Consider the following 23,961-nt stretch of genomic DNA (forward strand, 5'->3'; position numbering starts at 1 on the left):
GAGTAGTTGTCAATATTAACAAATGACTATCACCAGCCACCAAATAATGTGTGTATCCCCATATCATCACCTAAAATCAAACAATTCAAGAAAACATACCTCGCTGACATACTCAATATTGATTCAAATACACCAACCAATAGGCGTTTAGAAGAACACTGTTGTGCAAAAAAGATGTAATTAGTACCAAACTTACCATATAAATAGTTAATCGAAATAGAAAACAAAATAGGATTATATGTGCACCACCAAAGACCCAAAGTGCAATATATTCAAATCACCTACCGTACGTCGCAAACTACTGTAATCAAAACATATGGCCCGCAAATCTATTCAAAACCTGAAATAAACCTGAAATAATCAAATATAGCACTCAAATCACCACCACTACAGACAAAACGGGGTTTAATTGCAATAATAATGCCCCTCTCAAACTCACCCACATAAGTTTTTCAAAGACCAGGAGTCCGAATATTCGGTTCCGCGTTTGCCCGATAAGCGTTTACCGCTGCCGCCATTGGTAAACGCTATTAAAACAAGCTGGTACGCGCATGTGAATCACAGCGCGACCACAGATCAGCACTACTGCTGACCTACGGCAGTGCACGGGCGCCATCTTAGAGTAAGACGCTTATATATTAACAAATGTTATAATGCGTTACCACAATGACAATAGACAACATATTGTCCATATACAGCACAGAGAAAATTCTAATTAATGTGAGATACTATAAACGAACAGCAATTAACCATGAAATTTAAACAAAGCGGTAACAAATTGAAATACATAATTTTATAGTAACAAAAAACAAAAAAAAATAGCTAATCAGAAAGGCTGTATCCATCATCCTGCAGTCAAACGCACGTCCGTGTCATAGTGACCACCTCTCAATTCAGGATGCGAGGTATTACAATCTAATTGACTACATAATGAAGAAAATAATACAGTTTATAACAAAGACACGTTGGGAATAGCATCTTATACAAATGTAAATAAAATGCACGATATCATAAATATGTATAACTATATACTGCAAATATTTGAAAATATAACCCATATTCCATAGTTCAATAATTAGTGGTAATACAACACAACAGTTTATGTATTTGATTAGATGCCTAATCCAAGAAATACTCCATTTCGTAGTTCGAATTGAGTCCTGTTTCCACCGCTCTAAGTTTAAGAATCCATAGGCATTCCCGCTTTCTTAATTGTAACTCTCTATTTCCACCACGAGAGTTTGCATATACCAAATCAAAACCAAAGAATTCAAAGTTCTGTACTTTAGTCTGTCTAGAACACTGACTCATATGTGTAACAATAGGATAGCGTTCATCAAGGTGTTTCAAAGCCCTATAATGTTCACTAATTCTCACTTTCAAGGGTCTAATTGTACTACCAATATAGTATAGACCACATTTACAAATAATCATGTAAATCACGAAACAACTATCACATGTTATGTGGGTGTTAATTTGAAATTTCTCACCCGTCATACTTTCAAACGATGAGATCCCCGATCTGCTCAACCTGCACATTCCACATCGACCACACTTAAAGAAACCCTTACTGTGGATTGAGAGCCAATTCTCTTGTTGCAATCTTGTAGGATAGCTCGGACACAAAATATTTTTAAGGGTTCTACCCCTACGGTAAGTGAACATTGGTGATTCAGATAGTGAACCCTTCAGAGTAGTATCAGCCCGTAATATATGCCAATATTTCTTCATACTGTTACGCAGGGCTGATGAAGCCGGGGTATAATCGACTATACATCTTATTTTGTTATTGGATACTTTATCCCTATTTCTCAAAGTGTCAGTCCGGGATAAACGACCGACTCTATCGCGTGCTTTGGTCACAGTATCTGTAGGGTAACCCCGAAGCTCAAATCTAGAAGACATATCTTGAATAGTATTGATAAAGTCGATATCAATACTGCAATTCCTTCTGGCACGTACCATTTCACCATAGGGAATGGAATGAATTTGGTGTTTCGGATGTGCACTACTGGCGTGCAGAATGGAATTGCAGGCTGTACTTTTTCTAAACAAACGACTTTCAATCTTGTTGTTGCGGATGAAAAGTTCAACATCCAAAAAGGATATACAGGTTTCACTATAATCCCATGTGAACTTTATATTAAATTGGTTCGAGTTAAGGAAATTCACAAACTCATTCAATAGGATGAGGTCCCCCGTCCATATCATAAGACAGTCATCTATATATCGACCCCAAAAAAGAATACTAGAGTTCCAGGTCTTTGCTTCAGGCCCCCATATCCATTTCTGTTCGAGGTAACCCATAAACAGATTCGCATAAGATGGTGAGAAGCGGGATCCCATTGCAACACCCCTTTTTTGTCGAAACCATTTACTCTTAAAGAGAAAAAAATTGTTGTCCAGAATTAACCTAATCATATCTAAAATCATCGAAGTGTGTTGGTATAGACTAGCTGATTGATTATGTAAAAAGTGACGTATCGCTATCATACCCAAATCGTGCTCGATACTAGTATACAGTGAAGTCACATCCAAAGTTACTAACTTCATGCCCTGTTCCCAAGTAATATCACCAAGTATACCTAAGATGTGTTTGGTATCCTTTATATAGGAAGGAAGATTGATGACAAAAGGCTGTAGAAAAATGTCTACATACTCTGATAGTTTTTCAGTCGGGCCACCCATTCCAGATACAATGGGTCTGCCAGGAGGCGAGCGAGAGTCTTTATGAATTTTAGGCAGCGTGTAAATAGTACATATCAGCAACTCTCAAGTAGTACTATATCAGCACATTAGACACCACCCAGAGTCCTTTACCGAATACAATGTTCAAGTAAATGGACCCAACCACTTCCCCCAAATCCATCCGTGTTTATGGGGACAACCCCTGGCCTCGCAGATCACACGCTCCTGTTGGGCACACCAGTCTACACCTCGCCACCATCCCAATAGCGTAAGAGGGGAAGGGGACAGCCAACGTGCAGCAGTATCATGCTTAGTGACCAGGAGAGCCGTACCCAAAAAATACCTCTTAGCTCTCGTGCCCGCTAAGCCCTCAAACACACACCAAGCAATATCAACAAGGGGGGAAAAGGAGACCTTCCACCTAAGGACATCTGATAATTCCTGTGTCACCCTGGTCCAGTAGGTCGTCACCATAGACCAGGGCCATACCATGTGATAAAAATCTGCTGGTTTTATTCCACACCGCGGGCTGGGGAGAGTTAGGCGAAATAAAGATAGTACATTTGTACCAATTGCAATCAAGTGGAAATAGTAAGTTCTCGTGGGCCGTTAAAACATCCCACCAATCCTCATCATCAATGGGGCCCAGCCAACCCTCCCATCAATCTCTGAGATGTTGCATTGTACCAGGTGAGTTAATTATCGGAGTGCGGTAGATCTGGGAAATTTCTCCACAGCCAAGGTTACCCATAAGGAGCTTGGCTTCTGGGGGACAATACTCTGGTAAGGGTCCGGGAAGTGGGAAGTGAGTGTGAAGAGCGTGTCAAAGTTGGAGATATTTGTAAAATTTAGTGTTTTCCAGGGTGTAGGTGGTTTGAAGGTCTAAAAAGGAACATATACGTGTCCCAGACCAAACGTATCCCAACTGAGTGATACAAATAAGGTCCCAGACCTTGAAGCCTGTAAGCGCTGCCACCTTCTTTAACCAAGGGCCATGCCAGAGAGGGGTCTGTGGTGTGAGCTTGGCGTCCCAGTGCACTTATTGAAGCGCAGCTCTCCAGGCTAGAAACACCACTTTAGTTACTTGAGGCATAGAGGGTGAGACTGGGGAGCCGTACAGCAGGGCCTGCTGGTGAGGAAAGCCCAGTAAGGACAGTTCTAACCGATAGGCAGAGCCAGGCCAGCCTCCATTAAGCCAGTCGTGAATAACGAGAAGGTGAGACGCCAGCTAATAAAGACAGAGGTTGGTCATCCCCAAGCCACCATCATAGGGACCCCCTTTGACTGTGCGTAAAGGCGAGTGGAAAGGTCGAGATCCATGCCACAGAAACGTTGTCGCCGTCCGATCGAGATCACAAAACTACTTCTGTGGTACCTGGAGGGGCAAATTCTGAAAGATGCACAGGACCCATAGAAGAATCATCATCTTGTACAGTGCAATTCGCCCCATAAAACATTTAGGGGGAGGGGCTGCCATCTATCAAGATCAGATTTGACTTTCTGGGCCAAAGGCTGAAGATTGAGGGTCCAGGTGAGTTCCGGATGGAGGGCAACCCATATGCCTAAATATTTAAAGCTGCGCCAGCAAAGGGAAATATTTGTCTGCCAGTCATAGCAATCTCTATATGGGGCTAGGGGAACCAAAAGAAAATTGGAGGGATTCATCCTAAGGCCTGAGGCTGTTTTGAAGCACTTTAGCAAATGTAGACATCGGGGCTGCTTATGGTGGGGTTCGCAAGTTACATGAGGACGTCGTCCGCATATATCGCAATGCGGTCCTCTTGATTATCACTCCAATTCCATTCTTCAAGCTGGGAATCCGTAGAGACGAGCTGGGCCAGTGGCTCAATTGCCTGCATGAAGGGGAGTGGGGAGATGGGACAGCCTTGCCTAGTCCCTCTGCCTAGGGGGAAGGCTTCAGAAAGGACCCCATAAATCTGGACCCAAGGCATGGGGTTGGAGTAATGGGCTTGAATCATACCACAAAACCAAGGTCCAAAGCCAGCTTGAGATAGAACCAATTGAAGGTAGCCCCAGTCCACTATGTCAAAAGCTTTTTCAAAATCATTAAAAAGTAGGGCTAAATCATAGGGCAATCGATGATGGTGGGCCAGGGCCACATGGAGTCATCGGTTCAGTGTCTTGTGCCATGAGTCGAAATGAATCCACACTGATCCAGGTGTATCAATGTAGAAAGAGCATGTTTGAGTTGGTTAGCCAAAACGGTAGTGAAAATTTCAACTTCTCCATTGAGGAGAGATATTGGGCAATAGTCTGGACAGGATGTGGAGGGAGGTTGTGTCTTAGGAATTACCACTATTGTGGCCCCGTCCAGTTCCAGGGGAAAGGCACCAATATGACACACTTCTCTGTATGGGGGTGTGTGCGTGTGTGGGGGTGTTGTGTGTGTGTGGGGGGAGGGGGGGGTGTCTGGTTTTGTATGCGCGCATGCGGGTGTGAGTCACGTTGAATGAGTGCGTGAATGACTGAATGTGAGTCGATGTGTATGTTGTGTGTTGTGAATGTGTGTGTGTGTGTGACAATGTATGTTGGTGTGTGTTGCGGTGTGTGGGTATGTATGTGTTCATGCGTGAGTGGATGTGGGTATGTGTGTGTGTATGACTGTGTATGTGTGCGCGTGTGGGTGTGTAAATGTGCGGTGGGCAGGAGAGGGAGGGTGAGGGTGGGGGAGGACTCTGGGGAGGTGGAGTGGGGCGGGGGAGACCCCTATCAGTGCCAAGGAAGGAATTCCCTGGCACTGATAGTGCCTACCGCCATGGTTTTCGTGGCGGTACGCTTGCCACGAAAACCATGGCAGTAGGTGGGGTCATAATCCTGAGGGTGGGATTGTGACGGCCACCTGGCTGGAGACCGAAGTCTCCAGCCCAGCGGCCGTTACCATCCTGGCGGACGGAGTGGTATATTGGCAGTTTGGCTCGAGCCAAACTGCCAATGTCATAACTTGGGAAAAGGTACTGCCAGCCTGTTGGCAATACCTTTCTCCAAATTACCGCCGACTGTCATGGTTGTAATGAGGGCCTAAGTCTATATGCAAATGAGTGTGATGGGCCACTGAGGTGTGTGTGAATTGGCACAAACTGGGGTGCCATGCCCTCCAGGCATCACAGAGGCCCAGGGTAGCAGTCCAATCAGAAAAAAGGTGTGCCCCAATTCACCTGGAGCTGGTGGGGGTCCCCATTGTGTCAAGCTGTGGTTCCAACATGGCGTTGAAGTCACCACCTATTATTGTAAGGCTCTGTGGTAGGGTCAGGAGGAATTTGGAGAGGTCCCTGAGGCAAGCGTTAAGGGATGCAGGCAGTGCATAGATGCATACCAAAGTGACCATCTGGCCCTCTAATGTGCCAGTCACGGCAATAAAGTGCCCCTGCAGGTAACGCTTTTTATGGGAAACAGAGAGGGGGAAGGAATGCTGTAACAGGATAGTGACTCTTGAGTTCTGCAGGAGTACCCTGCGTGAAAGACCCTATCATACCCCCTATGTGCTAAAAAGGGAGAATGATCTCCCATAACATGCGTTTGTTCATGTAAGAGTACCTCAGGAGAGTGACGATGAGTGAAGGTGAGGACCACTGATCGTCTTACACAGTCTGGGAGACCATTAACATTCCAAGATAATAGTCGAAAGGTCATAGCTATGGAGGGTGGCAAGACTACGCATTACAGATAATGTAAGGAAGGGGCCTGTCAAGGTCCAGTGGCTGGGTAAATAAGGTGTCAGCAAGGCACCACAAGAGGTCGTGAATAGAAAATCGCCGCCATAGTCATTGCGGAAGTGTGTGTCAAAACCTAAAAAATAAAGGAAAAGATAAATACATATAAAATACACAATAAAACATTGAAAACCCAATAGTTTGTAAATGAATTCCCACCCCACCCCTCCTCATACTTCCACCCAATCGCCCTAAAAAGAAAAAGCTTGTTAGATAAAACAATACACACAACATTGTAGAAACATCAGAGGAATGAGCCCCCCTGTACTGAGGGATAAATCGTTGAGATGTTAGCCGCCTCTCTTTGTGATGGAACTGCCCACAGGGAGTGCATAGAAACAGCAGAGCAGGTAAGTTAAAAACTCTGCTGCAAAAGAACAAACAAGACAGCCCTTATTATTCAAAGATATACAACTGTCAGGAACCCAGTTCCAATCAAATTGTAGGACTGCGAGAGAGATCTGTGTCAGTATGAGAAACAACCGGTGTAGGAGATATTGAGTCTGGAGGCTTGTCTAAGTCCGGTCCCTCCCCCCCGGCAGCGGGACTCGAAGCAGGCTGGGACAATGGCATCAGCTGCAACTGAGGGGACCGAGAAGGCATTTCAGATTGAGCAGTCTTCCATCTTCTTCTGGAGTGAGTATGCCCCCTGCAAGGTTTAGGCAACAACATTGGTCCCTGTGGATCCGTGGGTTCCTTTTGGTGTGAGGAAGCAGTCGTCATGCTGCTAAGTAGATAGTCCTCGGTCAGCCATTGACATGCAGACTCCGGGGTGTCGAAGAAGTGTGAATTATTAGCATGAAGAACGCAGAGCTTAGCTGGAAACAGCAAGCAATACTGAAGACCATGAACCTGAGCTTCTGCTTTACCTCTGTGTAGGAGCGGTGACCATGCCGATGTAGTCCATGAAAAGAAGAACCTTGGCATCCCCACATCGGAGGTCTGATTGCATGCAAGCTTCCTTAAGGCTAGCATCCCTATCCCTGAAGGATGAAAGCAATTATTGGCCTAGGAGAGGCTCCTGGAGGAGTCCACTGCAAACCAAGAGGACAGACATTCAGGATTTAATCCACAGCTCGATGAAATCCACCACCAACTGAGGATCGGAGCCCTCCATATCTTCAGGAACCCCTATTATGTGCACATTGTTAGGCCTAGAGGGATTTTCAGCATCCTCAGCACATCTATGGAGCTTAGCCATGCGAGAGAGGAGAGTAGAAACCTGGGTCTTGGGAGCAGAGACATCATCTCCAACCAAGTAAATCGGAGGTTTAATTTCTGTTATGTGTGCAGTGGCATTCTGAAGATCTTGATGAAGCAGTACCACATCTATCCTTTCCTCTCCAATTTTCATCTCCACAATGGCCTGTGATGTCAAGATGGCCTGGAGGATAGCTGTAAGCTCACTAGATGGTGGGGCTGGTTGATCTCCTTCAGGAAGTCCCCATGGCCCTTTGGTGGGTTCAGTAGTGTATTGGTATATGTGGGTCTGCAAGGTGGTTAAGCTGGCAGATCTATCCCTTCCTATTGCAGCGGAATCTCGAAGCAACTGAGGGTCATAGCAGAGAGGAGTTGGCCCGCTTACCACAAGATTGCAGCCACATGAACATTCCTGCTCCTTGGGTTAAAGATGTAGCACAAAAGCAGATCAGCTGCCAGTCAACTCACCAGAAATCTCCACTTCAACCTGCTCCATTGAAACACGGGAGGCTGGAAATTCCCCAGTAGCGAGGACCACCACGAAGGACCCCAGTGCACTACCTTTTTCCCAGAGGGGCTAGAGGGGGAGGTCGCTCATAATTCAGATGGTCCCAAACCCAAAACAAGTCTTCAAGGCAAAAAGCAGGAAGGTTTAGTAGTTTTATTATTCGTACAGGGTCCAGTCTCAGCTCCACATCCAGGCACCACCCCTGTTGAGACCAATGATAAAAAGACAGGCCTAAGAAAGGGGGCACTTGCAACCTCAGCAGCAGCAAGTTCAGACACAGGTCCCAGCGGGTCCCCGGAGTGCTAAAGGCCCATCACAGGAAGAGGCCCAACCAGTCATTAAGTGGCCCCTGGCAAGATCATTCTCCTCTAGTAGTGCTCTGGCGGTATTGGCTGGCTGAAGAGGCCAAGGTAAACAACAGAGGCGCCGCCTCCCAAGTCCAACTCAAAGCACAATACAGTCAAACTGCGGGGTAGCAACGAGGGACCAGGAGCCAAGTCTTAGGCACCAATCACTTTTCAAAGGGTGGGAATGGGAAGCCCCCGTAAACATGTCCTTAGGGCCCCCCACAGCATGCAACAATCAAGCAGGTAGATAGGAGTGTGCTACTCCTTTCCTGGCACTTACCAGTCACAGGCCTCAGTGCAGTGTTGAATGCCTAGCAGAACTCCCAAGTACAGGGCCTCCCGTGGTCTCAGGTCATGCTGCAGAGTGAAGGGGTGTGACAAAGCTGGGACCGCCTCTCCGGTCCGGGCAAGAGAGTGTTCACCCCAAGCTGCAGCGTGCGATTCCGGCAGCACCGCACGGCGAGTCCCAGTGGGGGAAGAAGGAGCACAGGCCACCCCGCCGTACCCAGCCGCCTCACGTAGGACATGCAGTCTTAGTACCATGATAGGAACCGCATGACAATCTCGCCTTTAGGTAATATGCTTTCTTGGCTCTGTCTCCCAATCTGTCTGTTCTCTGTGTCAGTCTACTCCCTCTCCTCATCTCTCCCCCAGGTAATCTCTCTCTCTGCTCTATCTCCCAGTCTGTCCGCTCTTCTTGCCAGGCTCTCTCAGGATCTGCTCACTCAACTCTCTCTGCTCTGTCTTCCAGGATGTCTGTTCTCTGTCTCTTCACTCTCCCCATCTCTCTCCCAGGTAATCTGCTCTCTCTCCAATCTCTCCTCTGCCTCCCAGTATGTCTGTTCTCCATCTCAGTCTCTCTGCTTTTCCTAGTTCCCCATTCTTCTTGCCTGCTTGTTCCTCCAGCCTGTATGCTCTGTCACCCAACCTTTCCTTCCTGTCTCAGCTTCCCTGCTCTCCCACTATTTTTTCTACTCTTGCTTGTAGTCTGCCCACTCTCCCTAGTCCCTCTGCTCTCCTCAGAATGTCCGCGCTCTCCTAGTCATCCTACTATCACCATTTCTCTACTCTCAATACCAGACTATCCGCTCTCCCCACCAGTCTCTCTTCTTTCCCTCTCAGTTTCTGAACTCTCCACCATCTCAACTCTATCTCCCATTTAGTCTGCTCTCCCCAACCTGCCCTCTCCTGCCTCCCTTACCTGCCTTTTCACCACCCTATCTGCTTTTTCCTTCGGTCTGTCTACTCTCCCCATTCTACGGTAAGGGTTGCCATGGAAATGGAGGGAGATTTTCAGAAAAAAAGTAAGTGTCCCGTGTTGAGATACAGCCCAGCATGTTAAAGAAGCCAATATGTGGCCTCTGATAATGTAATCCTAAATTATGTAACATTTCCTCCATGTTGGATTTCCATCTTAGATGGATATTGGAGATGTTTATACCGAAATATTTTTCTGCCTCAGGGGCTCTTTCCACAGCAGATGAAACAACTTTGGTCAATAAACCTCTGCCTATCTAGCAGGTGCCCCTAGTCTTGATGGATTTTTAACTGCTGTCTCGGCTATAGTAACAAACATGCCACCTTTCCAAATGTAATCTAAAGTGTTGGGAGGGAACTTAACTGACCAAGTGACAAGACCTGCGCTTTACAGTTCACCTGATAATTTTTAATGCAAGTTTATATTTATATTTACTCTCAGCCTCATATTCTCTTCTCCACCCACTTTCCAGTTTCCTACACCTCGCTTTCTCTAGCCGCAGTACCTCTGTAAACCATGGGGCTGGTAGCTAACATCTTACTTGGCACGTGGTTGTTATGGGTACCACATTATTTAAGAGATACCGCAGTCAAGTATCTATAATGGGTTGATCCAACTCCACCCCGGGTCCTGTTCAGGGTCTGGAATTCCTTAGTTGGATGTTTAAACTGAGAGTATCTAACCACTACCATTTTCTCAAGGATTGCTGTACCCCATCTGCTGAATTGTTATCCTCCTTATCTGACCATATCGAAAAAGGTATTGCATGATGATCTGACCATATTAGCGGCACAGCCGGGACAGTTTTTAATAGATGTATATTTGCAAAAATAGGATCTAGTTGGTGTCCTGCTGTATGCGTTGGTCCCTTACTCATCAGATTCAGGTTCACCCCTTTGAGATCTTCAATCATCAGGTGCCCTATGCCACACCTATTCATCTCCAGGGATATGTTCAGATCGTCTAACAACATAAAATTAGGGGCTCTGAGAATCTCCAGGGCAAGTATATCTGGGAGTGACGAGCACCAATTCCCAGCATAACCCGGAGGTCTTTAGATTAGTATGCCTGTTCCTGTGAAGCTGTGGGTGAGTTCTACAGAAAATATCATTGCTTCACATTTTGGAATGTCTAATTCTTTGTTGGTATATTCATACTTTCTTTTAAACACTATGGCTACTGCCTCTCCCAATTTCCAAATTCTATCCTTTCTGATTATGTCATAGTTTGAGGGCACGGCTGCGATTACACCAGGACCTGATGCCTTGTGCAGCCACGTCTCTGTCACGACAGGGCATCCAGTGAGTGGTCCAACAAAAAATGATGGATATGCTGCTGGTGTTTAGGTAATGGACGTACATTTATGGAGAAGAAATCAAACTTTCTTCACACCCTTTCTTTTTTCCCTCCATGTGCCATTCCCCCATTGTCGCACTTATGCATATTCTGTGTTTGAGCCTCCCACCCCTGCGCCGGTAGTGTGAAATTAAATGATTTACAACTTTGCTCTTTCTTACCTGGGTCCAAAGATGATACGTACAACTCCTGACACCTTGGACGAAGACCTCGTAACTGATAAACTGAATACACCATTCTTTCTGAGCTTAGACCGGCAAGATTTCTGGCCCCTGGACCCGCCTGGACGACGGGTTTGCCTTAAGCTTGCCTTTGGCACACCATCGGTGCACCAACCTCACGCATCGGAGCCTCGTGACCATTAAATACATGCTGGACATAAAACACCTGGGGCACTCACCCAGCCCAAAATGGCGGCTGCTCCCTTCCTAACGGGGAGGCACTAGACACGGCCAATCACCTAGGACAGCTATAGGCTGCTTCCCACCAACAGTCCCTTCCTTAATCCACTCAGTGCCTTAACCAATAACTAAAGAGTATAAAAACGGCGCAACACAAATTAGCAAAGCGCAAATAAACCTTTAAAAGGTAATGGCAGTCAATTTCATCAGCAATGCTAAAACAGGCTGAAGGTATTATGATCAGGTGAACTGTAAGACTACCCACACAGCTTATTATATCTGGAGCAAATCAACGCAGCAAATAATTGCTCCAAGACCCTTTTCAAGGTAGATAGTGAACTTTCAGGCCCCAGCAAGAATCTCCCAAGACCTGACTTGTCACAAACAAAATGCAAGGAATTAGCCTGCTTGTTTGTGAAATAGTGGCAGATATACGGATGACCTTAAGTCAAGGAGAGAACGAGCAGTCCCCGCAAAATAGCACATCAGGGGTAGTAGGGTCTAATGATCAGTGAAACCCAGGCCCCTTAAAAAGAATTGGTAAACTGAGGTCCTGTAACACGTTGGACCTGAAGGAGTTTGTCATTACTAACAACAGTTAAATAAAGATCACCTGAAAATCAGCTTCCTGCACATAAGATGAAGGCCCTAGATTTGGATAATGTGCAGCTTTCAGCTGAGCTCATTAATGCCTCGCTAACACAGGGAACTGTACCAACAGCATGGAACCATGCTATGGTCTAGCCATTACTAAAGAAACCCAACTTAGATCCTTAAAATTGGGCTAGCTTCAGACCAATATCTTTGCTGCCTATTATGGAAAAGATTATAGAGAAGCATATTAATGGTCAACTATATAGCTTCTTAGAGGTACGAGAGGGCCTTTGTCCCTCTCAATCGGGATTCAGGAAAGGACACTGTATCGAGTCAGTGCTACTAGGAGTCATGGAACAACTTAGATGGCTCCTAGACAGGGGTGAGACAGCAGCGCTGATATTACTCGATCTCAGCACGGCATTCGACACCTGTGTCACATACAACTCTCCAGGAAAGAATAACAGATCTGGATTTGGAGGGAACAGCCCTCGCCTGCATGTTTTCTTTCCTACGGGACTGGTTATTCCAACTGTTCTCAACATCTGCTGTGTCCAACCTACATCCTCTTACATCAGGAGTTTCTCAAGGATCTTCACTGAGTCCGGTACTATTCAATATCTATGTTCGTCCACTGGCAGACTTAGTGGAAAGTTGTGGTCTCACGTTATTTTCATACGAACATGACACTCAAATCATCTTTTCTCTGTCATCTGTACAGAGACACAACTCAGAGATCTTGAACTCCGGACTAAGACGAATTGTGGATCGGATGGATAGGCATTCACTTAAGCTCAATGGAGGGAAGTCAGAGGTCCTCCTTTTAGGTAAGAACCCTGCTCTGTGGGGCCTTCAACACTGGCCAGAAAGTCTGGATCCTTTTCCTATACCTGTGCCCAACAACAAAATCTGGGAATTATCAAGGGCTACAAGCTGTCTGTGAAGTCACAGATAACAAAACTACCAGCTACATGTTTTGCTGCATTAAAATGGCTTTAAAAAATCATCTGGTTGCTCCTATGCATACCCAAAGGACTGTGATACAGACTTTGGTAATCTCGAGGCTGGGCTATGGGAATGTGCTATATCTTGGAGCAGACAAAACAGCAAGTAAACATTTGCAAGTGGTCCAGAATCCAGCATCCAGGATGTTTAGTCTGCCAAAAAACACCTTGGCCACAGGTTTGTTATGACATTGATATTGGTTTCCCATGGAGAAAAGAATTCAATTTAAAACCCTATTTTATGTGTACAAAACTAGAGCAGGGACAGGCCCAAAGCACATACAAGATCTGATGAGAGCATATCAACCTTCTAGGGCACTACGGTACACTGCTTAATTTCTATGTGGAGTCCCCGTTGTAAAACGCACATACATGAGAGGCTGATCCTTTGTATTCCTTGGGCCAAAAGTATGGAATAGGCTTCCAGGCTCCCTCAGAAATTGTCCTTCTCTGACGACGTTTCGAAAGAACTCAATACATGGCTGTTTTAAAGAAGTTGCACAAGATAAAATCTTGGGGTCTAGCACTGGGAAACCCAATGGAGTAGCCTTACGCTTTTTAAATGGCCATAACATAACATAACATAACATGCATGTGGCATATAGAGAGGAAGGCTGTCCATTTTAGAGCAGTAGCGATGGATGCAATTGTAGCTGACAATATTGAGAAGAACGTCTATGGCCTTTTTGTTTGCAGAAATAATTGTGTCCTGTAATTGAATTCCCTCTGTTATAGTGCATGGCTTCATCACAGAACAGACTGTCTGTATGTACACATAGCTGAGTTATTTCCCCTATAACTGTTCAGTTTGAAGAATCATAAACATAAAACTCAAAGCAGAAGGTTTGGTGAGGCCCTTCAAGTTACTCACTGTAGACCTTGTTAAGAGCACTGTAGTATGCTCCCATTTATCCGCAAAGGACTTGGACTCTGTATTGCTGGAGCAAGACAGGTGATCTAACAAGAGCAATTGAGAAACTTCCTCATCCCCAGGACTACTGGAATTATGTGGCAGGGGAGGGACAAATTATGTGGCATGGTTAAGTAAACTACGCAGCAAGAAAAAGCTAATTTTGTGGCGTATTGCGGCACATTCTGCAACATTATTGCTTCATTATTTTGTCACTTTTACACTTGTTAACATTGTCTGGGTATTGGTTGCATCTCATTAGCACCAGTTTAATATTCAAATACATCAGTAAGCAACAGAAAGGTGACCAATCAACTTTTGCAAAAAGCCTTCCACTGATCGGCAACGCGTGTCGCTGCATTTTTAGTAGCCTTTGAACCGTTTGAGCTAGAAACTTTTTTTGTTAAAGTCTGCAGATTACACAGCAGATGATGGATTATGTGGCAAATGGGGCAAATCCTTAATTATAGGCAAAAAAATTCCAGTGGCCCTGCTTATCTCCCTCTGACATGTGTTATCCTGCATTTTTCTTTCTTGTGGCCACTGTGTAGAAATAGCTACCTCAGTCACTCGAGAAGCACAATCCAATCTTGCCTTACTTCAACATTCTGTCCCCTTGAAGTTGTTGCTCATCCAATGAAACCAAATCCATATGTAACCTTCTTGGGAAAACTAGAATGTTTTTGTGGAATATTGAATACCTTCTTATTCCAGGAAGCATTTTCAGAAATACAGCTTTTAGAGCCTCTGAGACATCTGCCTGGATGAGTGTTAGACATGGTGCTTCTTGGGGAATTTCCCTACATTTTTTTGCTTTTTCCCCCCAGGCTTTGCTTGCTCCCTATGTGTGACCTTAGGCCTCTGGGCACTTCTCCACTGTATGGGAGTGAGAGAGTGTACATGCCCTTCCTACCTATTTTTGGAAGGGACTAGTATGGGAATGGTTGAGGTGCTGCACCCAGGAGGACCCCGTAGAAAAGGTACTCCACATACCTGGGGCATGTACGGCCCTGGTACTAGAAGACTCCGTCAACTATGTCGTAGGCCTGATTGGATGGGCCGGCAGACGGGGAGCGCCTTTGCTCAGGGTGGCAGCTCCTGTGCGTTGGCCAACCCTAAACCAGCCTTATGCCTCGCTGGGAGAGCCCAGAAGATGGGGCAGGTGGAAGGCGTAGGGTAGGGCAGGTATTTGAAGGGTACTCTGCTCTGGTAGGAGAGAACCTCCCACATGGGTGTTCTCTACCTAGGGGGGTCGCCGTGCCCATGGGATGGGCCTGTCCCATAGGCGGGGCCTTTGGGCCCTGGACACTGTCCCCCTGTAGGTGCAGGGTGGAACTGCACGCGCATGTCCTCTGAGTGTAAGAGGTGGCACTGACCATGGCAGGCCCCGGGGTGTGCATGTGCGCCAGAGGACCTTCGGTTGCTCGTAGCCTAGTCCAATAGGCCAGGGTGTGCACACCTACACAATGGTGGTTTTATATACAGAGAGTCTGGCATAGATGGGCTTGAGGGACCCATCGGCCCTGGGCACATTCCCACTGTAAATACAGCATGAATACAGTGTGAAAGTGCCAGTGTCATCATTCAATCCACCTGGAAGGAGCGCTAGCCCATGTGCGCATACTGGCACACAAGTGGTTTGCTACGGAGATATTGCTTCTGGCTTCAACTGCCAGGCTGTGCACATTTGCACGTAGGTATCTAAAATAGTGGCTCAGGCCAGCATGTGGCAAAAGTGTCCAGCCTGTTTCTGCTGGCTTGTATGTGCGCCAGGGCACATGTGCCCAGGGGGTGTGGAACACCCACGCATGCCACACTGCCCATGAATGCTGCTCTGCCCATAAGGTAACATGGGAGACAAGAGTCCTGTTAGTTCTGGCTGCAATAGTTGATTGCAGAGGATCAGCCTCATGATGTTTGGTATCATTGGACTTAGAGTGATAAACCCCCTAAAATGGCAAAGGTAGTTTCATTATTAATGCACAAGAAATACCACTTCTAGGAGGTGGGCATTTCTAGATTCTAATAGGCTTTGTGTCTTATACATTCAACTCCATCACACTGGATGTGATGGAAGAGCACATCTGGCATTCACCAAGCAACAACTATTAAATCAGGGCACCTAAAATGAGAGACCCCCTACCATTTGGAACTGGAATAGATAGAGTGGAGGGAGAGGTTTCTGACACTTGCTCTCTCAGTGCCAGACCATGCCCCCTACTAAAAATAAAGATCTACATTCTATGTCGGCGATGGGGAGGAAATTAAGGGAGTCATCTGTCGTTCAAAGGAGAACCCTTTGAACCACCCCTAACTTCAAAGGCACACTTTAGTGTAACTGGCAGTACTATCCTTCAGCAAGGCAGAGTTGCATCTACTGCGATGCAGGACCGGTGGTGCTGGACCATGTGGTGTGCACTGTCAGAAGAATCTGTTGTGCATGGGACGATAACTGTCCGAGGAGGGGATCTGCGCACCCTTCCTGTATTGTGGCTGGTCTGAACCAACTGCCTGCTGCTGTGACATAACGCGAGGTGTGCTCTCCAAGGGCATGTTGGCTGCCCCCTCTCCTCTGCAGAGGTCTCAGTGACATCAAAGTCCTCCTGGGAGGGATTTACAACATCTGCCAGTACCACCTGGAGAGTGGTGCCCTCTTCTGTGCCTACATCAAGCAGCAGCAGTGTGAGTGTGGACAAATTATTGTGTCTGGAGACTAGAGTTACCTGGTGCAGAGCCTGCAAGTACTGCCCACACTTCAGGTGAGTGGTCCTTCATTGTGGGGACCGCTGCCCGCTGAGATGTCTTGTGGTGTGAGCGGAATCACTGGTTGCAGGACTCCGCATGGCCTGCTGTTGTCGAGTGAGTCACATTTCTCTTGTGTGCTGCTTGGCTGCATGCTCATTGCGTGCTGTGTCCATTCATAGGTTGTGACCATCGGAGGTGGGGGTGCAACCGGAGTTGTGCTGTACACTGCCTCATATGGTACGGCTGAACTTGCGTTAAAGTGTGTGTAACTGGGGAGTCTTATACGGCTAAAGGGAGGGACGGAAACGCAGTTCCTTGTGTGACCGGAGGGTCTAGACCAACTCAAGTCATCAAGAGCTAGATGCTCTGCCTCATCCCAGAGAGGTGCAGGATTTACATTCTTTGTGGGAGCATCCAGGAGTGTCTGGTGTGGTTCAAGTCATCACACATCAGACTAGTGGCTCCTCTTGAGGAGGTACTGCATTGGGAATTGTCTTTGAAGTGATTGTCAGGTTGTCAGGTCAGGGGCCAATTCAGATCATCAATTCCTGATGTGCATCATTTGGAGGTACAGCACTGAGCACTTTTCACTTTGGAGTTTAACTGTCTGGTGTAATTCAATTCTTTGTGCACCGGATGCGGCGCCTCCTCGTCGAGGGCGATTCAAGTCAACTTGCCCTGATGGTGCATCTCTGTTCCAGAGGTGCTGAAACTGGTAACTATTTGGTAACCTGCTAGTTATGCACACTGTCTGGCGGGGCTGGGCGCCATTGTGGCTAACAGGCAGCACCAGTAACTCTACCCCGTGTGTTGCATACCTCTGAGTGAACCTCCTACTGGGAGCCTAACTGTCTCCTTGCTAGTTGTTGCTTGATCAGCTATTGTCTTTCCTTCCCCCCTCTCATCTTTTCCCTAGGATCCTGCATAGAGTGACTGGGCCAGGAGTAGCCTAATGTTTAGGGGGGAGGTTGATGCTATCTATGGTTTTAGGAGGGGTGGAATAGCTAAAGCTGGTTGGTAGGTGGAGAGTGGTTCGGGACCTGGGGTGCCTGTAAACACAGTGGCATTCACTTGCCTGATATCCGGGAACAGCATTTGGGTTCCCAGAGTGCATGTGTCCCAGTGTGTGTGTGTGTGTGTGTGTGTGAGCACGACTGACTGAGCTGAGCTGACTGATATCCGTGGCACCACCTGGTGGTGCAGAGTAGATGTGCAGGAGTGAGTGCATGTGAATGTTAGGGCACTCTGTGGTGTTGTTGTTCACGTTCATCTGCCAGGGAAATTCTGAGGTTGGCAATTACAGTTTACCAATGTGGCCTTTGCCACTGTGCTATGTGGAAGTGTACAACCCTTGTATCTACATATTGCTGCTAGCAATGGGAACCGGGGTACACCCTGAATTAAAAGGTTATATCCAAGTAGGGTGAGTATTGTGATGATACTGTTTGACACCAGTTGTGGGGGAGATTGTGAACGCTATTGTTAAATATAATTTAATCCCAGATTTCCATGATAATCATACTGTATTGACAATGTGTATGTTGAATGCATTCTTTAAATACCTGGTTGTGGTGGGGAAGTGCTGTGCCATTGCTTTACACATTGCCTCTGTGTTTAGCCTGACGGCTCTGTGCCAAGGTACACAAGAGTGAGCACAGGTTATACAGTGAGTGTAATAACCCACCCCTGATGGGAGATGCCACATTCTGCCTGGCTGGAGCCTAGTACAGCCAACCAGAACATACCACCTCCAACAATAAGGTAACCCCTCTACAGTGCAGAGACTTGGAACCTGGATGACACATTAGAATAACTCAATCTGTGCACATTCCTCGTCCATTCTCAGCCTACCTGGCCTTTATTCTGTGGCAAGGGGTTCTAGCACAGGCTGAAACATAGAAAAGAAGAGCTAATTTCATACTATTTAGTAAACATGCTTTCCATTAGTAGACTCCCCCGCCACAATAAGTCTGAAAACAAGGGGGCCGATTTAGAGGTTGATGGATGGAGTTTAGTCTGTCAGGGTGGCGTAGTACATTACCGCCACCTTTCTGACAGTACTCTGTCAAATTCAGAGAGGATAGCAAACCTAGTTGTCATTGGTGTACCTTGAAAAGAATGCAGTTTCTTCTACATTACAAAAGATTTCGGGAATGGTCACTTTCGGTTTTGACCAAAGGTTTAACTTTTTTTGTTTTTCAAAAACAAGCTTCCAAAGCGGAAACTTGTTTCTGAAAAACAAGAAATAATGAATGACCCCCCACATCCTTGCCATTTTCTCCTAGGATGTAGGGGTTATTATTATTTTTTTCTGTCCCTCACCTACCGGTTTTTCCTGGCAATGATAAACAGAAAAATAAACAATCACAGTGTCTGCTCTAAATAGCGTGGGTGGTCTTGTCTGAAGGCCTCTCGTCTGCCAGGCTATCAGACCCCCCCGTCCATACAGCCAACTGGGACTTGGCTGACAGCACGTGTACAGTCTTCCTATCTCTGAATATGGCGGGCGAGCCAGGAGTTTGGCCGGCAGGGTACTCCATCGCATTTGCAACAGAGTTCTCTGTCCTGACTATATGTCAGCTATATGATTCTTACAGCCTCATCAGTTAGATGGTGATATGATTTGTACATTAAAATTAATGTGTATTTTGTTCTACCTTTAATGCTTAATTATCTTTTTTTCTCTGCCCTTTCTCCTTGTCTCTATGCCTTTTTATCCCTACCACTTCTACTTCTTGCTTATTTTTTGCTTTCCTCTTTTGTTCCTCCTCCCCTCCCTGCTTGCTCACTCCATCTTTCCATGCCTCTTACTCCTTCCCTTCTCCTATATCCCATCTCTTTCTCAGGGCTTGCGGGCTTGTGCTTCTCTCTCTATTTTATTTCTGAGGAAGAGGGCCCTGCTTTCGAGGATGATGCAAAGATGGAAGGAGAGCCAGTCCTGGCGTATGGAGTAGAAAGAACCATTTCGCATTTGATTTTCTCAAAGCCATATAGCACTGAGTTGTTTCACAGGGAGTGGCCTCCCATCCCCATCTTCCCTTCCTGTCCAGCCTTGGTGTGGCAGAAATGTGGAGGTAACAACTACTGCCAGGGGTGGAAGGGTATCCACCATGGAAGAAACAGTGCCCACAAAGGATGCAAGTTGGCGACAGTGCCCTGTTACATATACAGTTCTCTGGACATATACATCTGCATTGGGCACAACCAGTGACTGAAGACGAAAGTCGCCTCTGCATGGTGACTTGCATGTGATGGACCTACCCACCTCTTCCCTATATCTCCACCCATCATCATATCCCATTGCTGGAGCAGCAGACTGCACTTGGCTTTAGCTATTTGGTCCCCTACCTGTTCTTCATTGGAGAACCTCCTCCTCCCGAAGCAGTAGCAGCTGTCATGACCCCCTTCATCACTCCTCTTCAGAGACGGTCTGTTTCTCACTGACATGCTGCAGTTTCCACTCACTCTCTGAGCTCTGCCTGATGTGCTGAACTCTTCCATGTGATCTGGTAAAGCTTTCTCTTCCCCAATATCCTCAGAGTTTAACCGGAATTGGTGGACACTACCCATGTGTACAAAAATCTGGACCTGAGCTGTAGAACTCTCCTCTGTGTTCTCAGAGCTTGCCGTGGCCTGCTGAACTCTCCTATATGCTGTCAGAGCTGGACCAGACCCGCTGTACTGTCACCTGTGTTCTAGATCTGACATGCAGCACTCGCTCCATGTGCACTCAGATCTAGACACTCTCTTCATGTGACTTGCTATACACTCCCTTGTGTCAAAGACCCGACTTGGTGGGTTCTTATGCGGTAATCCCACACTATGGACTAAACCACTGAAGGACCATCCCCAGGTGCTATTAGTGGATCCCTATGACTGTGCTGTGAACCTGATCCCCTGGACCCTCACCATCTGCTTTCAAGCCTGGGTCTGACATTCTAGCCCCTCCCATTTGCCCTTCCTCTGACCTTTTCTACTCCTGTAAACCTCCTACACCTGGAAAGGAGTTGCTTGTTTCTTCAGCGTATCATCAAAGCTCATAGAACTGCCAACTCAGAGCATGGGTGACCATCTAAATATTTATTTTGTGCCATTAGAGCACTAAAGACATTCTGGACTCTTTTTTTCTGTGGCCTTAGTGTTGGACCCAGACTGCTAGCCTCTGCCCCTGTGCCATCAAAGGGGAACCGGTCAAATTTGACTCTTTTCTGTGCCCTGAGTACATTCTTAACATTCTAGACTATCTCCTACTGCTGTTAGAGAATGGATGATCTGAAGCACCCTGTTTTTCTGCCCTTGTATCTTACTTGATTTTCCTCCTGTGCCCTTACCTACTTGAAATACTTACTCTGTCCTAAACCAGACGTGACAGTCTTCTTCCTGTGCCCTGTATCTGACCTACTTGATTCTCTGTTTCTCCTGGTCTTGACCTGCTGGACTTTACCAAGCCATCGGAGCTGGCTCTGACCTGCTACTTTCTTCCCTTGATTTCTCATTTCCAAAGCTAAATTTGAACTGATGGACTCTTTTCCTGAGCCTTCAAAGCAACATCTAACCAGCTGCACTCTCCCAATGCTCTTATAATTGTCCTCTTTCTCTCCATATTTGAACTCATCATTCAGGAATTTCCCTCTGAGCTGCCAGGATCCACTAAATTGTTTCCCTTTATCCACAGAGTTAGCTAAAACTAGACTTCATTGCAAGTGCCAATACGAATGCAGAAGAGAAGTAAATATGGGTTGGGTGGTGGTGTTTGGGGCTGGTATAATCTCCACCAGCTGCTCACATATTTTTTAGATTTGAGTGCGGGACAGCTTCCCATGGAATCTACTGTTGATGATGTTTCTGTACGTGCGGTGTGTGTGCGCCGGGCAGATAATAAAAACTTGCCAAGGTGAAAAACATAAGGTGTTAACTCATAGACAAGATGGTATCAAGGCAAAGGACAGACAGTTCCCAGTTGAAGAAGTACCCATCTGGTGAAGAGGTGGAGGACAAACGACGATGACATGTAAGATATATGGTTTGCAGACAAAGGCAGGCAATAACACAGCAGCGATGGTGTCTGTGATATAGAGGTAACGTTTTTGTCATGGGGTTGTCTTTATGTGACGATGTTTCAGATGGTGTCCAACCACAGCACTTCCAATGCAATAGTGGGGGGCATATGTTCTGCTCTGAAGGAAGTTCATTGAATCCAGAACTAGACCATGCAGAGGGCTCTGTAAAGCGAACCACAGCTCTCGATGCATGAGATTGGAAGGGGGATCCCTCAGTGTCTTCAGAAATGCTGCTGTCTTTACACAACAGTGTCTTACTACCATCCAGCTTATGAAGAGTTTTATTCCACCAGCTAGAATGCCTTTTTCAAGGGAGGTAGTTTAATCAGGAAAAGTCACCTTTATACCACATTTTCAGACGAGAGACAATTATCTTAGTGAGGGAAACCTCTTTAAACATGTCCTCACATGTTAAGCAGTGAAATTACATAGTGAAACTTTTTCAAGAGACACTCCTCAAGCCACAAACTGTCACACCTTTGGAAGTTTTCCTGTGCTGCATCCTGAGACAGGAAGCCAGTGTATCAGCTTCAATGCTCTCTATGCTGTTCTTCAATATAAATACATGGCCATAGAACCACTAGAATCTCTCTGTATAGGTAATAAATCGCCATTTCATTGTGTGTCCCTCAGGTTTTCCCAATCACCTTTCCATCAGCCTTTCCAAATAATGGATCCTTGAGACTTTCCTTTCTGTGTGGCATAGACTTTAGCAACTGTGCATTATTCGTAGTTTGCTTACTGTCCATCTTTTAAATTTTCCCAATTGTGCATTAACACTCAATCAGTGACTATACATTTTAGTTTCCTGGGAGTTTATTAATTATGAGTCTTTGAGATTGAATTTGCTATGTGTCATTGAGATTTTCCTCATTGTTCATTCCCTAGATTTTATTTTCCTCATTTTGAATTCATGAGTCTTCTGATTAAGTGTACTTAACATTTTCCCAATCATGTATCATCTTTCTCATCCTGTGTCCCCAATCCTTTCCACATTGGGTGCCCTTGAGAAATTATTCAAATGAATCAGTTGTGTGTTCATTAGACTTCTTTGCTTGTTTGCACTTTCTTCTAGTATATCCATCAGACATTCCTTATCCTCCATCCATAAGTCTTTCCCGTGTGTGTGCAGTTGAGAGAATCGCTATTGTGCATGCAAAAGACTTTTCACATTGTATCCCTAAACTGCTTTCATTGTTTGTCATTGGCTCTTTCCTCATTGTGTGGCCCTTGAGAATGTCCTCATCATGATGCTTTGAAGGTTTCTTCATTCTCTGTCTCTGTGAAAGTTCCTTAATATGTATTCTTGAAACTTTACTCATTGTGTATTGGAATTGTCCCTCCCAATGCGTCTGTGAGAAGTGCATTCCGTAGAGTTTTTCAGACTCTTTTAGATCAAATAACTAAATGAAGCAACTTTTCCAAAGTCCTCAAAGAACAAGAACCCACACCCTCCTTTTTGAATGCCGGTAACCATTAGCAGATTGGTACCCTCAAAAGATTAACACATCTTACTAAGTGAATACCTTCTATCATATTATTGCAAATGGCGCCTAAATCAATATCACAAATGTGTGCAACCCACAGCTAAGTGACATTTTCCCACCAGACACACATATCATGAGCTGCATGAACAACTCATAATCTCCAGGAAACTCCTAGCTTTGCATGGTGTAGGTGGTATCTGCTGACCAGAGTCTGCAGACAATACGTGCCTTCATTAACACCTGCTTGAGTGGTGACACTGTCCTAGCCTTACTGAGGCAGACGTGGATCACGCACCTACTGCATAAAATCACACAGGGTGCAAATCACTAGTAAATGACTACTACGTCATCATGCTTCTTATGAAAATGCAAGGGTTCCTTGAGAAAAACCATAATCACATGGACAATCATCAGAGCCATGATTGATTATGGGAATACCCACTATCACAGTCTAAGCAGAAGATAACTACAGAACACCCAACACAGTAGCAAGAGCAGTCGTAGAGAGCTCTAAGTTCTCTCATACATTTCATGAAGAAAGTACACTGCCTCAAAACCCAATCACTAATCACATTCAGAAGTGGAGAAATGCTGTACATGATCCTATGTGACTGTCTGCCCAAGTAGCTTAAGCAAAAAATAAAGACATACAGCCCACATACAGGCTAACTG

At 45.9% G+C, this 23,961-nt stretch overlaps 1 protein-coding gene across 2 annotated transcripts in view; it reads left to right on the forward strand.

The window, feature by feature from the left end:
• SYT3 (synaptotagmin 3) overlaps positions 1-21,639 on the forward strand; it is a 481,632-nt gene extending 459,993 nt beyond the window's left edge. Inside the window, exon 12 of one of the 2 annotated variants that reach the window (XM_069200996.1) lies at positions 19,589-21,639. Coding sequence is in view for 1 of the 2 variants with exons in the window: in XM_069200995.1 (XP_069057096.1) it covers positions 19,589-19,696 (108 nt within the window). In the remaining variant the exon portion in view is untranslated. The remainder of the gene's footprint in view (positions 1-19,588) is intronic. The other variant, XM_069200995.1, reaches the window with a different exon arrangement.
• The last annotated feature ends 2,322 nt before the right edge of the window (positions 21,640-23,961 follow it).

Source organism: Pleurodeles waltl, chromosome 7 (genome assembly GCF_031143425.1).
Source record: "Pleurodeles waltl isolate 20211129_DDA chromosome 7, aPleWal1.hap1.20221129, whole genome shotgun sequence".
NCBI lineage: Eukaryota > Metazoa > Chordata > Amphibia > Caudata > Salamandridae > Pleurodeles > Pleurodeles waltl.